At 35.7% G+C, this 17,134-nt stretch overlaps 1 protein-coding gene across 1 annotated transcript in view; it reads left to right on the top strand.

Moving 5' to 3' along the window:
* Positions 1-17,134, top strand: part of LOC127857582 (muscle calcium channel subunit alpha-1-like) — a 175,743-nt gene that overhangs the window by 122,693 nt on the left and 35,916 nt on the right. The window contains exons 25-30 of the mRNA XM_052394059.1: positions 1,590-1,736; positions 4,193-4,394; positions 6,427-6,585; positions 6,842-6,952; positions 7,457-7,540; positions 16,486-16,608. Of these exons, the coding sequence (XP_052250019.1) occupies positions 1,590-1,736; positions 4,193-4,394; positions 6,427-6,585; positions 6,842-6,952; positions 7,457-7,540; positions 16,486-16,608 (826 nt within the window). The remainder of the gene's footprint in view (positions 1-1,589; positions 1,737-4,192; positions 4,395-6,426; positions 6,586-6,841; positions 6,953-7,456; positions 7,541-16,485; positions 16,609-17,134) is intronic.

Here is a 17,134-nt window from a genome sequence, read left to right on the forward strand (position 1 = left end):
TGTTTCTTGCTTACCATTTGGACATGTTTTAGCTCACCTGTTTCTTGCTTATCATTTGGACATGTTTTAGCTCACCTGTTTCTTGGTTACCATTTGGACATGTTTTAGCTCACCTGTTTCTTGGTTACCATTTGGACATGTTTTAGCTCACCTGTTTCTTGCTTACCATTTGGACATGTTTTAGCTCACCTGTTTCTTGCTCACCATTTGGACATGTTTTAGCTCACCTGTTTCTTGCTTACCATTTGGACATGTTTTAGCTCACCAGTTTCTTGCTTACCATTTGGACATGTTTTAACTCACCTGTTTCTTGCTTACCATTTGGAAATGTTTTAGCTCACCTGTTTCTTGCTTACCATTTGGACATGTTTTAGCTCACCTGTTTCTTGCTTACCATTTGGAAATGTTTTAGCTCACCTGTTTCTTGCTTACCATTTGGACATGTTTTAGCTCACCTGTTCACAACATGCTAATGGGATACTTTTTTTGATCACCTTTTGTCATTGATTTTGTTGTGCGTCATCGATCATCAATATCAACCTTAGGACCACTGTATAGGCCTCATTATATGCTAAACCTTAATGAAACTTGCTTAATTAAAACAGTTGTCCAAATACAATTTATGCTTCCTTTAACACTTAGTCATATAATATCAAAGTCTAAGTAACAAGGTCAAATAAAGGAAAATCTTCTGAACACTCTACACATTTTGTGCCCAATCATCATGAAACTTGCTTAGTTCATTCGATCTAATGATAATACGGCCTTGTAAAAAAAAAATCCAGTTTTCGGAAAAACATTTGCCCTCTTATTCTATTATGGCCAAAGTGAAGCTTTTCCAAAACTCTAGAAGTCTCATTTCATGTGTCATGTAACACCCTCAGATATTTACTATATCAATATCCCAGTCAAGTTTCTGCAAAATGGTTGTGTTCCATTAAAAGGCATGGTCGCCAGGGGGTGGGGCAATTTTTCTGTATATGGCTAGAGTGACAACATGTGAACACTCCAGAAGTCACTTTTTTACCAGTCTTCATGAAACTAAAAACACTTTAATTAATAATATCTTAGACAATTTATAAAATAGTTCTCTAAACATTAAAAGATCCTCGGAAAAGTCCTGTTCCTTTGATGCCTGGTGAGTGACAGAGGACCATAGGCTCTCTTGTTTGTGGGTTTTACAGTTAAAACAAGAAGCTATGAAGTCACCTGACCATTGAAATTATTTGCATTATCCATACAATTGCATCCTTGTAAAAGTGTGTGTATCCAACTTTTCATTTAAACAATGAAATTATCCTAATAAAATCTATGACACATTACTGTGTGTCATGAGTCTGTCTGACTTAAGGAGTTTCAGAGCAAAATTTCCAAATCGAAAATAGTTCATAACTGAGAAAGCAGTGAGGGAGGTTATTATTTCATTTTTGACAAAGCTCTAGATTTTTTTGCAGGGAAAAACCTTACCAACTTCATTTATGTCAATATACAAGAACAGGGTTGTTGTGTTTTAGAGTACCTGATATAAAAAATAGCAATACAATATCACTAGAACATCATTTGAATAATGGCATCCATTGTTTCTCCAGGGGCTATTTTGTGAGTTATCCAGATGGCGAGTTCATCAATCCGGAGCAGAACGAGCGCATATGGGAGAACAACAAGCTCAACTTTGACGACGTGTCGCAGGCAATGATGACTTTGTTCACAGTCTCCACGTTTGAGGGATGGCCTCTGTGAGTCGACTTCAATTTTTAATTCTCCGCCTCCAAGGGGTAACAGGGATAAATTGCATGTCCTTCAGTAGTTACACATTATACCTCCATTACCATTGGTAATGGGGGCTATATAGGAGTCACTTTGTCGGTAGGTCGGTCGTCTGTCTGTCCCGAAAATCTCATCCAATCTTCATCAAAATTGGTCAGCAGTTGTATCTAGATGGTGTCTAGATCAAGTGTGAATATAGGTCATTCCATGTCAAAAACTAGGTCAATGGGTCACTCAGTGCCTTTTAAACTGAAAGTTTGTGGTCTGGACCATAATTATGTCATTTATGTTTAGATTTAAAAATGACTTGGTATTTTTGTTCATGGGACGGTGTATCATGCGAAAGAAGTATGTCGATATCTCCAAGGTCAAGGTCGCACTTGGAGTTACCCATAAATAAACTTGTTCGGGATATAACTTTGTCATTTATTGTGGGACTTTAAAATCATTTTGCACACTTGTTCACCATCATTGGACAGTGTGTCATGCGAAAGAATTTCGTCGATATCTCCAAGGTCAAGGTCACACTTTGAGTGCAAAGGTAAAAAAATGGCCATAAATCAGCTTTTCCGGGCCATAACTATGTGGTTCATAGTGAGATTTTAAAATCATTTGGCATATTTGTTCACCATCATTGGACAGTGAGTCATGCGAAAGAATTACGTCGATATCTTCAAGGTCAAGGTCACACTTTGAGTTCAAAGGTAAAAAAATGGCCATAAATGAGCTTGTTATGTTGTTCATTTTGAGATTTTAAAATCATTTGGCACATTTGTTCACCATCATTGGACGGTGTGTCATGCCAAAGAATTAAGTTGATATTTGCAAGGTCAAGGTCACACTTTAAGTTCAATGGTCAAAAATGGCCATTTATGATCTTGTCCGGCCATAACTATGTCGTTCATTGTGAGATTTTCAGATCATTTGGCACATTTGTTCACCAACATTGAAAGGTGTGTCATGCGAAAGAATTACGTCGATATCTCCAAGGTCAAGGTCACACTTTGAGTTCAAAGGTAAAAAATGGCCATTAACGAGCTTGTCCGGGCCATAAATATGTCATTCATTGTGAGATTTTAAAATTACTCTGTATATTTGCTCACCATCATTGAAGGGTGTGTCATGGGAAAGAATTACGTCGATATCTTCACGGTCACAATTGCAGTTTAAAAGTCAAAAATGGCCATAAATGAGCTTGTCCGGGCCATAACTATGGCATTCATTGTGAGATTTTAAAATGACTTTGTACATTATTTTTGTTCACAGTCATTGGATGGGGTGTCATGGGAAAGAATTCAAGAGTTCCAAGGTCAAAATGGCCATAATAATTCTTTAAAATCCCCATAAATTAATTTCTCTTGTTTTGTGAAGACAGCATGCAAAATATTTTGATTTTCCGGAAACATTCCATAAATATTGATAGAGACGATATGCTGAAAGCATGCATCAAATATGCCAGCTCAAGTTAAAATATTTAAGCCTTCATTTTGTGTCCCCTCCATAAGGTCTAAGAGTATCATGTCATTATTAATAATAAAATTAGCAGGGTTCTGTGAAAACTGGCATAACCAGGACGGCATTTTCTGCTTTTATGGGATTTTTAATGCAAAAGGAAGCATCTTCAAACCAAAATTCCATTCTAGGTGTAAAGTGTGATCCATGATTAGCCTGTGCAGACTGCATATAGGTGTAAAGTGTGATCCATGATTAGCCTGTGCAGCCTGCATATAGGTGTAAAGTGTGATCCATGATTAGCCTGTGCAGACTGCATATAGGTGTAAAGTGTGATCCATGATTAGCCTGTGCAGACTGCATATAGGTGTAAAGTGTGATCCATGATTAGCCTGTGCAGCCTGCATATAGGTGTAAAGTGTGATCCATGATTAGCCTGTGCAGCCTGCATATAGATGTAAAGTGTGATCCATGATTAGCCTGTGCAGCCTGCATATAGATGTAAAGTGTGATCCATGATTAGCCTGTGCAGCCTGCATATAGGTGTAAAGTGTGATCCATGATTAGCCTGTGCAGCCTGCATATAGGTGTAAAGTGTGATCCATGATTAGCCTGTGCAGACTGCATATAGATGTAAAGTGTGATCCATGATTAGCCTGTGCAGACTGCATATAGATGTAAAGTGTGATCCATGATTAGCCTGTGCAGACTGCATATAGGTGTAAAGTGTGATCCATGATTAGCCTGTGCAGACTGCATATAGGTGTAAAGTGTGATCCATGATTAGCCTGTGCAGACTGCATATAGATGTAAAGGGTAATCCATGATTAGCCTGTGCAGACTGCATATAGGTGTAAAGTGTGATCCATGATTAGCCTGTGCAGCCTGCATAGGCTAATCTGGGATGACACTTAATGCAAGTACATGTATGTATTAAGCCGAGATTAAAATGATGCCAACTCTTCCATTACAGACTGCTGTACACCTCCATAGATTCAAACAGCGAAGGTCAGGGTCCCATCTATAACTACAGGCCTGGAGTGGCCATCTTTTACTTCATCTTCATCATTGTCATTGCCTTCTTCATGGTTAACATCTTTGTCGGTTTCGTCATCGTCACGTTTCAGAATGAAGGGGAACAGGAATTCAAGAACTGTGAACTTGATAAAAATCAGGTAAGTGAGAAAACTGGCAAGCGTGTAAGTGGAAAAACTGGCTATGGTCTAAATAGTACTACTTTTCTGGTTGGTGTCTTAGTGGAAGTACTTTTCCAAAATCTACTATGCTTTGTTGATGATACAAATGTAGTGATAACTAAATTTCTTAACATAACAAACTTTCTGAAGTTTGTTTCTAATTTATTCATAAGATGTAATTAACTTCTTTCAAATCAGCATATCTTTCTGTATTGGAAAAACTGGCTATGGTCTTAATAGTACTACTTTTCTAGTTAGTGTCTTAGTGGAAGTACTTTTCCAAAATCTACTATGCTTTGTTGATGATACAAATGTAGTGATAACTAAATTTCTTAACATAACAAACTTTCTGAAGTTTGTTTCTAATTTATTCATAAGTTTCTGAAGTTTGTTTCTAATTTATTCATAAGATGTAATAAACTTCTTTCAAATCAGCATATCTTGCTGTATTAAGTTGAAACTGGTATAATTGTATAAAGTAATGTTTCTGTTCTAAAAAATATCTATGTTATGAAAATAATTTTATATTCTATAGGACATTATTATGAAGTCCTGGGAAAGAGAAAAGCACTGACATAAAGATTATTCCAATTCAACATTTTTTCTTAATAGGAATTATAGCCATGTATATACAATCATAAATTTGTTTGTTACCTCTCAACACAATTTATTGGTAGGGCTGTCATGATACGCTATGAGCGTATTGTGAGATACGCCATGAGCGTATCGTGAGATATGCCATGAGCGTATCATGATGTATTGTGATACGGCAACACCATATCACGATACATATCGCGATATTTTGCAGAATATATATCTGTGAAGAAAACAGCAGAATAACAGGTTTTACAATTTTATTAAACTCAATAATCTGACAACACATGTCTGTAGTGTTCTGACTTTCCCTCAACTTATTCAGCTTCTCAAGATAACATGATTCGGAAGTGCCATGCTTTGAACAAGCGATATACTGAAGAAAGAAAAAAAACAAAAAAAAAAACATGTTTCTGATAATTATGAACTAATTGGCATAGGAAATCGGTCCCAACTACCAAAAAGGTACGGAACCATACAGGCTTGTATAGCTACGTATTTTAAACATGAAAGTTAAACATCTACACATGGAAGCGCTTGTTTGACCTGGATATAAACAGATTATTTATTTAACCCCTTTTTCATCGCTTCTGCAGTTTTCAAAACGATAATTACATCAAAATATGTTATGTATTTATCATCTGTGTTAATAAAAGAATAATTAGATAACAAAAACGGTGCAGCAACGCTGTACCGCTGTGCGATTTTTTTAACAACATACACCGCGATATACCGATTTACCGGATTGTGATAGCCCTAGTGATCGGTAAATTAAAATGTCCAAAAAGGCAATTCATTTCTATAATTTTTTCTTTAATTGTTATTTTTATTATTATTATTATTATTATTATTATTATTATTATTATAGCATAATAAGAAATGTTATGTATTATTATTATTATTATATATAATGAGAATTTCTGTGATAAAGCTCAACTTGATTGCGTAAACTATAGCAAATATAATTATGTATTCATTGATTTTTTTTTTAAGCAATCACTGACACTCTTAAATTTAGTAACAAACTTGTGAAATCTATAGTGGAAAACAACTACTGTTAGCAACAATATATGTACAAATAGACTTTAAACTGGCAGATAAGCACTTTAAATAATCACTGGATAAAAACGTATAAAAACTCGAGATGGAACCAGATTCATTGCTTCGTAATAGCAACAATAAGAAATAGCAGATTTTGAAAATAAACACTATTTCTAATTAATTTTAATTATGTAGGACAAAGTCAGAACCCCAAAAACACTTTGAAATAACGAGGAATATGGTTAAACAATGTTTGAAAATTATGGTAATTGAAGTTCTTTGAATTACACTTTGTAAATGTCAGCACGCTATTTTATTTTATCACATATCACTTTTATAAAATGTTCTCTACAATTTTCTGGATTTCTATTTTCAGAGAAAATGTATAGAGTTTGCATTAAAAGCCAAACCCACACCTCGCTATATACCAAAGTCAAGATGGCAGTACAAACTATGGTGGTTTGTAACCTCCAAGGCATTTGAATACGCGATATTTGCACTCATCCTGGTCAACACTATAGCACTTGCATTAAAGGTACTTGATTTGACTCATTAGTCTCAAACTAATGTCAATTCTAAGCTTAAAGTCAAATAACAGTGATTTTACATTTTTAAGAATGTATATTGCCTAGGTATTTTTTTTAAATACACAAAGCAAGATTAATTGTTGATCTTCAGGAAATACAAAAAATATTTAAAAACCTAGAACTGTATTGAAGTAAATGCTTAAATGTGTTCACTTCTTTTCCTTCACAGGTTAGTCTATTATTACATATTTGTTTTGTTGACAGTATCATGGGCAGTCAGCTGAATACTCGGACGCCCTCGACTACATGAACATGTTCTTCACAGGCGTATTCACTGTTGAGTTCGTTCTCAAACTGACAGCATTTAGATTCAAGGTAAGAAATGTTTACTGTTGAGTTCGTTCGGAAACTTACAGCTTTAAGACTCTAGGTAAGAAATGTTCATAGTAGAGTTTTTCTTGAAACAGCATTTAGATTCAAGGTTAGAAATGTTCAGAGTTGAGCTTGTATTGAAACTGACAGCATTTAGTTTCAATGTAAGAAATGTTGCGGTTGAGTTTGTCCTGAAACTGACAGCATTTAGATTCAAGGTAAATGAACAATATTTTAAGTTCAAATGTCCACCTTTGAGAGTCTTTCGAAACTGACAGAATTTAATTTAATTTAGATTTAAGGAGGGTAACATTCACAGTAAGTTTGTGTTGAAACTTACAGCATTAACAATCAAGATAAGGGGTTAAGCTTGCTTTGAAATAAATAACATGGACATTCATTGGAAGAAATATCCCCAAAACAACCTTAAAAATTGATTGAAAGATATTGTAATGTTTTGTATGTTTATTTGTCTGAAATACATATTTACTTTTCTGTTATTTTCAGTACTACATCATAGATCCTTGGAATATATTTGACTTCATCATAGTGCTTGGCAGTTTTATAGATATCATCTACACAGAGGTCAATGTAAGTAAATGCATTATACATATTATTGCTCCAACATTTTTTTTTCAATCAACCACATTTGTTTTTTTTATATATTTTAAGTTATTTATTTTAGATCTTGGTACCTGCTATTTTCCCTTGCATTTTCCATTTCAACATTGTTTGAGGAACTCTATTTTACATATTGGTGTTTATACACATATTTGATTGAAAGCAAAAATCAACTGTTTGTAAAGATAAACATTGATATCTTACTGTGTAAAAGCATATAGTTTACTGTAGTTCTGATAATTTAATGTTTAGAAAGATAATTATAATGTGGTGCAGCTCTCACAACAGTTTTTATTGGAGTCAAATTGTGGCGCATGTCAAAATTTTTATTCTAACAGTTGATTTAGGCTTGATTTACTTTTGTTATCTGATATCTGTTTTGATGTTACAAATTACATTCTTTATCATTTAAGAAATCTTAGTTCAAACAGTGATATATAATGTAAGGTGTTCACTGCACAGTCTACAAATGTCAGTTTTCACCACTGGCTTTGCTTCTGGGCCGATGCTTGGGTGTTTTTTCTCAATTCCATTTGATAAATGCTTGCCTATTTGCTTTCATAAATGTTTTTAGTTCTGAATGAATGGTTGCCATGGATTTTACATCCTTTAATGTGACAAACAATATATTGTCTTAATCGGGATAAGTGCGACAAGTTGAAGAGCTGGTGTATGCATTTACGATATAAATTATTTACAGAGGAATAAGATAGTACATACAAGCTGTTGTGTCTTTTGATCCACCTTAGTTTTCAGTACATGTTTTTCTGCTAGGTGTTTAAAACATTGTTTGTAAGAACTTCCGAGCATGAATGCATACCGTCAACATAAGCTGTTACGGACATGGCTCCTTAACACTCATCTGCTTTGAGGAAATCTCAAATACATTTATGAAACTCATCATGAAATTCCTTTTTGTCTCTTTGGGTTAAAATGTATGTAATTTTAAGTCAGCATTTCCTTAGGCATCTTGATGAATACCAATTTAGACCATGTTTCTCCTTTTGTGATGAGATGATGTGAAATTTCAATGATGGCACTACCACAGGAAATAGATTACCGTTATAGAGTAACTACCACAGGAAATAGATTACCGTTAAAGAGTAACTATTTAAAAGAGCCACATCATGCTAAAATGTGTGTCATTTGATTATAAAAGTTAAAATCATTGTTGACAAAAGAGATTATCCTTCATATAAATTAAAATTGAGGGTAAGCATTCTTCCAGAATGGAATTTTTTATTTAAAGACCATTTTATTAAGAGACCACTTTTGATTACTCCCTTGAGTGGTCTCTTTATACAAGATTGACTGTACTACCTATTAATTTGGCAAACGATATAAGGCCATTTTGACCATTTTCTATTCTGCACAAATTTTTTATGCCCCCGAAGGAGGGCATATAATGATCACACTGTCCGTCTGTCAGTCCGTCCGTCTGTCAATCACACTTTGCGTTTAGGTTTCTAAAAATGCTCATAACTTCCATGTCTCTTCAGATGTAACATTTATATTTGGTATGCATGTGTATATGGACAAGGCCTTTCTATAGGCACACAAATTTTGACCCTTTTGACCTTGACCTTGAACTTAGGGTTCGCGTTTAGGTTTCGAAAAATGCGTTTAAGTTTTGAAAAATGCTCATAATTTCTATCAAAGCGTTTATTGGGGGCATATGTCATCCTTTGGAGACAGTTCTTGTTTTTAGCTCACCTGAGCTGTGCTCATGGTGAGCTTTTGTGATCGCCTTTTGTCCGTCGTGTGTCGTGCGTCGTGCACCTCAATGTTTGCCTTGTGAATACTACAGAGGCCACATTTATTGTCCGATGAAACTTGGTCAGAACATTTGTCCCATTGATACCTCCACTGAGTTCGAAACTGGGTCATGCTGGGTCAAAAACAAGGTCACTAGGTCAAAAAAAAAGAAAAACCTTGTGAACACTGTAGTCACATTTGATGCCCAATCTTCATGTAACTTTGTCAAAATGTTTGTCTAAATGATATGTTGGTTGAGTTCAAAAATGGTTCCGGTCCGTTGAAAAACATGGCCGCCAGGGGGAGGGGCAGTATTTCTTATATGGCTATAGAAAAACCTTGTGAACAATCTAGAAGTCACAATTTTTGTCCAATCATCATGAAACTTGAAAAAACATGGCCACCAGGGGGGGCAGGGCAGTTTTCTCTAAATGTATAAAGGGAAAACATGTGGACACTCTAGAAGTCACATTTTTGGTCCAATGTTCATGAAATTTGGTCAGAACATGTGTTTTCTGGATATGACGGTTAAGTTTGAAAATGGTTTGGATCGCTAAAAAAGCATGGCCGCCGGGGGAGGGGGTCATTTTCCTTATATTATATAGTCGAAACAGCTTGTGAACACTATAGTTTAGCATGTCCAGGGAAGTAACTGCAAAATGGCTTTTGAAAAATTATGTTGAATTGACAGAGTTGTCTCCCTTTTTAAAATATATTTTTTAAGCACAAGAAGATTAAGTGGAATTAATTATAAATGATAGTTTTACATTCTGGAAGATAGCAAACTTTTGAATATGCTTTTTATTGTTTGATGATACTGTACAATATGGCATTCTTTTGTCAAACGATTAAAGCGAGACTATACGATTTTTATATGTGTTAAACTGATAAATACATGTTCCAATAACACTAAATAGGCAAGACATTGACGACGAATTTCATAAAATGCAGCAAAGACAAATTAGCGCCCTGAGCCGATGTGATGAAGATATTTCGTACATATTTTCCTACAATTACTTAAGAATTCGTCTTTTTATTAGGATCGGAGTTAGTGTTTGTGTGTCTTATGAATAGACATCACTACAGGAATTTAAAAACAACCATTAAACTAAATTAAGATTCACATCGTTCATGCATGATAAACATTCTGGCGAATTGGACTGTACGACATTTTTGATTTCAGAATTAAATATCTGGCTCATTTCGCATTTTTCGACACATGTTTTTCTTAACTTTTATTTTAAATTATATTGAAATGTATGACCTTGTTAACACTCTAGAGGTCACATTTATTTTCCGATCATCATGAAACTTGGTCTGAAGATTTGTCCCAATGATATCTTAGATGAGTTTGAAAATGGTTTTTGTTGCTTTAAAAAAATGGCCACCAGGGGCGGGGCATTTTTCTTTAGATGGCTATATATGGCTTTAGTAAAACCTTGTGAACACTCTAGTTTTCCTGATCTTGATGAAACTTGGTCAGAAGATTTGTCCCTATAATATCTTGTTATCTCAGGTGAGCGACTTTGGGCCTTTCAGGCCCTCTTGGTATATTAGTTGGTTTATTTTGCATTCACTTAAAACACAGTTCCCCACACATTGTATATTTCTGTTTTGCAAATGTCCACAAATCAATGGCATCCTTTGCATCAATATCTATGCCAGGCCCAATCATTTGAGCACCTGGAACATGATGACAGTTATTTTATGTTCTTTATATTTGAGTCGCGTTCTGAGAAAACTGGGCTTAATGCTTGTGCGTAGTGTCGTCCCAGATTAGCCTGTGCAGTCTGCACAGCTTAATCAGGGACGACACGTTCCGCTTTAATGGTATTTTTAGTTTCAAGGAAGTTCCTCCTTACCGAAAATCAAGTATAGGCGGAGAGTGTCCTCCCTGATTAGCCTGTGCGGACTGCACAGGCTAATCTGGGATGACACTTTATACGCACATGCATTATGCCCAGTTTTATCAGAACAAGACATATTTTTACTAACAATTGCTGTGCATTTTATTATGGCAAATCCAGAGATCCCAGGTTTGTTGTTTTGTCTGCATGAGCAATGTACTTTGCATGGCGAATATTTCCCTCCTCCTTCCCTTCAATATTCTTCAAAGCATGTGATTTATTTCAGCTGTCCATGTCCTCCAGTTATCTCCTTGATATTGGTATACATCAGCTATCTACTTTCATATTATCCAATACCTCTCTTTACAGCTGGATCAGTTATTTCCCTTGATATTAACATAGATTAGTTATCTACACATGTACCTTGTTATTTATGTACATCAGTTATCTACCTTAATGTTTATGTTAATAAATTATAAATTATCAATGGGAATCAGTTGTCTCCATTAATATTTATAGGCATCTGTTATCTTTCTTGACATACATGTACTTAGCACAAAAGCAAACATATGTTTTAAAACTCTACTTTGAATATAACAATTTAAAGAATCAATGTTGTTCTTCTTAATTAAATGTATCTGGATAATGATTACTGATAATATATTTCATAATGGTAAAGGAAATAAAAATAACTTACTTCATTTGTTAAATTTTGAGTCCCATATTAGTTGGCATAGAAAGTACAAAAAAGGGTTATTTACAGCTCCATTATTTTTGCTATATTATTGTTGCCATTTTGTAATCATGTGGTAAACCTAATTGTTCTTAAATGATATGTTTTAGTTAGCATATAATTTGCTGGCCAACTTGTATTGCTGGTAAACTACTATGTTATAATTATGTTCATGTTAATTTGTTTATACGCTGAATATAATGCTTTTATAAGCTAATGGATGATTTGCTACATTTCATCAGTTATGGATGATTTGCTACATTTCATTAGTTATGGATGATTTGCTACATTTCATTAGTGTTTTTGTTTTAATCATATTACACAGGGATTGATCATCAAAGCAAGCAAAAACTTCAATGTATTCAAAACTCAAAATCTGTGTTTATTAAAAGACTAATATAACCAGGTTTTAAACAATTATTCGGATAGAACTATTACTCAGTCCAGTTTAAAAAGATTTTTTCAAAATCCACTTCGTTTCAATTGAAATGAGTCCAGCTCTGGGAAAACAGGTTGTAATGCATGTGCATAAAGTGTCGTCCCAGATTATAGGCAGTGAAGTACGCACAGGCTAATGAGGCACTTCACTTTGCTGCTTAACTGTATGTTTTCCAGAAGGGACTTCCTTTTTACGAAAAATAGCATAAAAGCAAGTGAACTGCACCGGCCAAACTGCGACGACAATTTACGCACATGCATACAGCTCCATTTTCTGTGAGCATGGCTCATATGGTAATCACAATAATCAGCGTTAAAACCAGCTACTTCAAGGAAAAAGTTCACACTTATAGAACCATACTGCATATCTTATTGTTAAAATTAAATACTGTTAACTTAAGTTAAAAATGGGTAGTTGTTATGAAATAGATGTAATATCAGTCCTTTTTCCCTTTGTTGCTTTGGTTATGTGTGCCTCATTTTCGATGGTTCAGTAATTATTCATGTTGTCCTTGAAAAGTAGCCAATAAATAATGTGACAATCTTGTGTACGTTGGTCCATCTGTACGTTCAGTTACATGTCCCTTTTAGATATTCCCAACTAATAATGTTGTTAAAACTTTGTATAGTGAGGGAGTTGAGCGCGAACGTTGTTAAAACTTTGTATAGTGAGGGAGTTGAGCGCGAACGTTGTTAAAACTTTGTAGAGTGAGGGATTTGAGTGGGAACGTTGTTAAAACTTTGTATAGTGAGGGAGTTGAGCGGGTACGTTGTTAAAACTTTGTATAGTGAGGGAGTTGAGCGGGAACGTTATTAAAACTTTGTATAGTGAGGGAGTTGAACGGGAACGTTGTTAAAACTTTGTAGAGTGAGGGCGTTGGGCGGGAACGTTGTTAAAGCTTTGTATAGTGAGTGAGTTGAGCCCGAACATTGTTAAAACTTTGTATAGTGAGGGAGTTGAGCGCAAACGTTGTTAAAACTTTGTATAGTGAGGGAGTTGAGCGGGAATGTTGTTAAAACTTTGTATAGTGAGGGAGCTGAGCGCGAAAGTTGCTTATACTTTGTATAGTGAGGGAGTTGAGCGGGAACATTGTTAAAACTATGTATAGTGAGGGAGATGAGCGGGAACGTTGTTTAAACTTTGTATAGTGAGGGAGTTGAGTGGGAATGTTGTTAAAGCTTTGTATAGTGAGTGAGTTGAGCGGGAACATTGTTAATACTTTGTATATTGAGGGAGTTGAGCACAAACATTGTTAAAACTTTGTATAGTGAGGGGGTTGATCGTGAATGTTGTTAAAACTTTGTATAGTGAGGGGGTCGAGCGCGAACATATGAGCCGCCCTCTGGGATAACGGGGCTTAACAAAGTTTTTGTCCAAGATTAGCCTGTGCAGTCCACATAGGCTAATAAGGAATGACACTTTCTGCATATGCTTTATTTTTTTTTAGTAGAGACTTCCATTGAACATTTTTATGCCCCCGGTAGGGTGGCATATAGCAGTTGAACTGTCCGTCAGTCGGTCTGTCTGTCCGTCTGTCAAAAACCTTTAACAATGGCCATAACTTATGCAATATTGAAGATAGCAACTTGATATTTGGCATGCACGTGTATCTCATGAAGCTGCATATTTTGAGTGGTGAAAGGTCAAGGTCATCCTTCAAGGTCAAGAGTCATAAAATACAATCTAAGGGAAGTAATAAGCTTTATAAGGGAGATAATTTTTAAACCATGCCAAATGATATATTGAAATTGTATTTCAAAGTGGCGCAATACGGGCATTGTGTTTCTGACAAACACATCTCTTGTTTTTATATAAGCAGAAATTGTCATCCCTGATTAGCCTATTCAGACTGGCCAGGCTAATCTGGGTCAACTCTCAACTATCCCGGAGCGTGATTCATATTGTATCTGCCACTTTAATTTAAAAAATATTGATTCTGAGGAAACTACAGCATTTAAAAATGGTTTAAAAGGCATTTTATTAAATAATTTCCATTTTTATTATTTAATTGAGGTACATTTCAGTTGTTGTTTATAGTTATACAAAGTCAAATTGTTTTTAGCAATATTTTGATGCTTAGATTTTCATCTTTAAAACCCCATAGATATTGAGTTTTGAATAATTGTGTTTAAAATGAAACATTTCTGCTTAATCTTGAAACACAATTCTGAATGAAAAGTCATTATTTATGTATAGAAAATAAATTACTGGTAATTACTGGTTATGGTACTTTTTTATGCCCCCCTTCGAAGAAGATGGGGTATATTGCTTTGCACATGTCAGTCTGTCGGTCGGTCCGTCCACCAGGTGGATTCCGGATGATAACTCAAGAATGCTTGGACCTAGGATCATGAAACTTCAAAGGTACATTGATCATGACTCGCAGATGACCCCTATTGATTTTGAGGTCACTAGGTCAAAGGTCAAGGTCACAGTGACCCGAAATAGTAAAATGGTTTCCGGATGATAACTCAAGAACACTTAGGCCTAGGATCATGAAACTTGATAGGTAGATTGATCATGACTCGCAGATGACCCCTATTGTTTTTCAGGTCACTAGGTCAAAGGTCAAGGTCACAGTGACCCGAAATAGTAAAATGGTTTCCGGATGATAACTCAAGAACGCTTATGCCTAGGATCATGAAACTTCGTAGGTAGATTGATAATGGCTGGCAGATGACCCCTATTGATTTTCAGGTCACTAGGTCAAAGGTCAAGGTGACCCGAAAAAGTAAAATGGTTTCCAGATGAGAACTGAAGAACGCTTATTCGTAGGATCATGAAACTTAATAGGTAGATTGATCATGACTCGCAGATGACCCCTATTGATTTTGAGGTCACTAGGTCAAAGGTCAAGGTCACGGTGACCCGAAATAGTAAAATGGTTTCCGGATGATAACTCAAGAACGCTTATTGCTAGGATCATGAAACTTCTTCAAAGGTACATTGATCATGACTGGCAGATGACCCCTATTGATTTTCAGGTCACTAGGTCAAAGGTCAAGGTCACAGTGACAAAAAACATATTCACACAATGGCTGTCACTACAACGGAGAGCCCATATGGGGGGCATGCATGTTTTACAAACAGCCCTTGTTTTTCTATTATTAAATGCAAATGTTTAAAGTGAATCACAAATAATGTGGTCTAAAAACTAACAGCAATGAGTTTCATGAAGTGAGCACCAAGAACCGTTAAATTGAATGGAAAATTTGTCTGTTTTGTGGTCGTTTGAGTCTTGGATGAACAATAAATTATTTGCGTTCAAACAAGCTTAATCCAAGCTTCTATCAATATAGTCAATTCTGTAATGTCAGCCCATCCATTCACAACATGTTCTCACAAGTCCTACCCAAATGGTGGATTTACATTCAGTTCTTAACTTTTTGTCAGCCCATCCATTCACAACATGTTCTCACAAGTCCTACCCAAATGGTGGATTTACATTCAGTTCTTAACTTTTTCAGTGCTGGAACCGAATTTTGAAGGCCTTTGCAAACAGTTTGGATCCAGATGAGATGACACAGAACGTGGCGTCTCATCAGGATCCAAACTGTTTTTGCTATTCTGATAGTATTCTTTGAAAAAAAACGAAGAAAATGCTAATTTAAGAAATTCAGCTGGCAACATTTTAGCAGACGACAAATTTTCCAGCATGTAAAGGGTTAACACATTCTTTTTAATTGAGCCTTGCTGGAGGAAAACTCTGTTTAATGCATTTGCGTTAAGCATTGTCCCAGATTATCATGTGCAGTATGCACAGGCTGATTAGAGACAACACTTTGCGCTTTATTTGAATTTTGTATTCAAAGGAACAAAAATGTGCCTTCATAGTGAAAATTCAGATTGGGCTGAAACTGTCATCCCTAATCTTGGGTGACACTTCATGATCATGCATTAAGCCCTGTTTTCCTAAAGGGAGACTAAGTATACACAATAAGATCTGCATTTTTTGCTCATTACTTCAAAACCAAGTCCCAACTTTTACCTTGAATTATACTGAAAAAATCTACTTTATTGTTACTATTTCCCACCCACCCCCTAATTTTCCACTTAAAAAATGACGCCTAAAACACAACCTTTTACTTCAATCCTTTTTTGGATCATGCCAATACCCAGGCTGTTTGGTGTTTGGTTTCAGACGGGATCTCTAATCATCAGCATCAACTTCTTCCGCCTGTTCCGAGTGATGAGGCTCATCAAGTTGTTGAGTCAGGGTGAGGAGATTGGGACGCTGCTCTGGACCTTCATCAAGTCTTTCCAGGTACGGTTGCCATGGCCCTTGTCTGAGCCTATCTCTGGGGAGGGATTAATGCTGGCCCGTAAAGTATTGTCCCAGATTACCTGTGAAGTTCTCACTGCTCAGGATAATCATGGATGAAGCTTTCCGCTCTTAATATAATTTTTCTGTTTAAAAAAGGGGTCTCTTCTAAACAAAAAATACTATCAAGGCAGAAAGTGTGGTCTTTGATTAGCCTGTGCAAACAAGGCCCATACTTGTTCTGATTCATATTGAACGTTTTGAGTTAATATTTGGTACCAAATGTTATTCTGGATTTCAGGCCAAAGACTTTATAAACATCTATTAAATTTGGTGAGTGTTCTAGTATTAACTTTAATCAACATTTCTTACCAAACATTGACAACCTAATACGTACAGAATGTTTAGCTAATTGCAGGGAACGTTGATCCTAGGGGCCAATATCACTTAGCTGTGTATCAAATACTAGGTCGCCGTGGTGTAATGGATATGGTGTCAGCCTAGCGACCAGGAGGTCACGGGTTCGATC

The sequence above is a fragment of the Dreissena polymorpha genome, chromosome 1 (genome assembly GCF_020536995.1).
Source record: "Dreissena polymorpha isolate Duluth1 chromosome 1, UMN_Dpol_1.0, whole genome shotgun sequence".
NCBI classification, from domain to species: Eukaryota; Metazoa; Mollusca; class Bivalvia; order Myida; family Dreissenidae; genus Dreissena; species Dreissena polymorpha.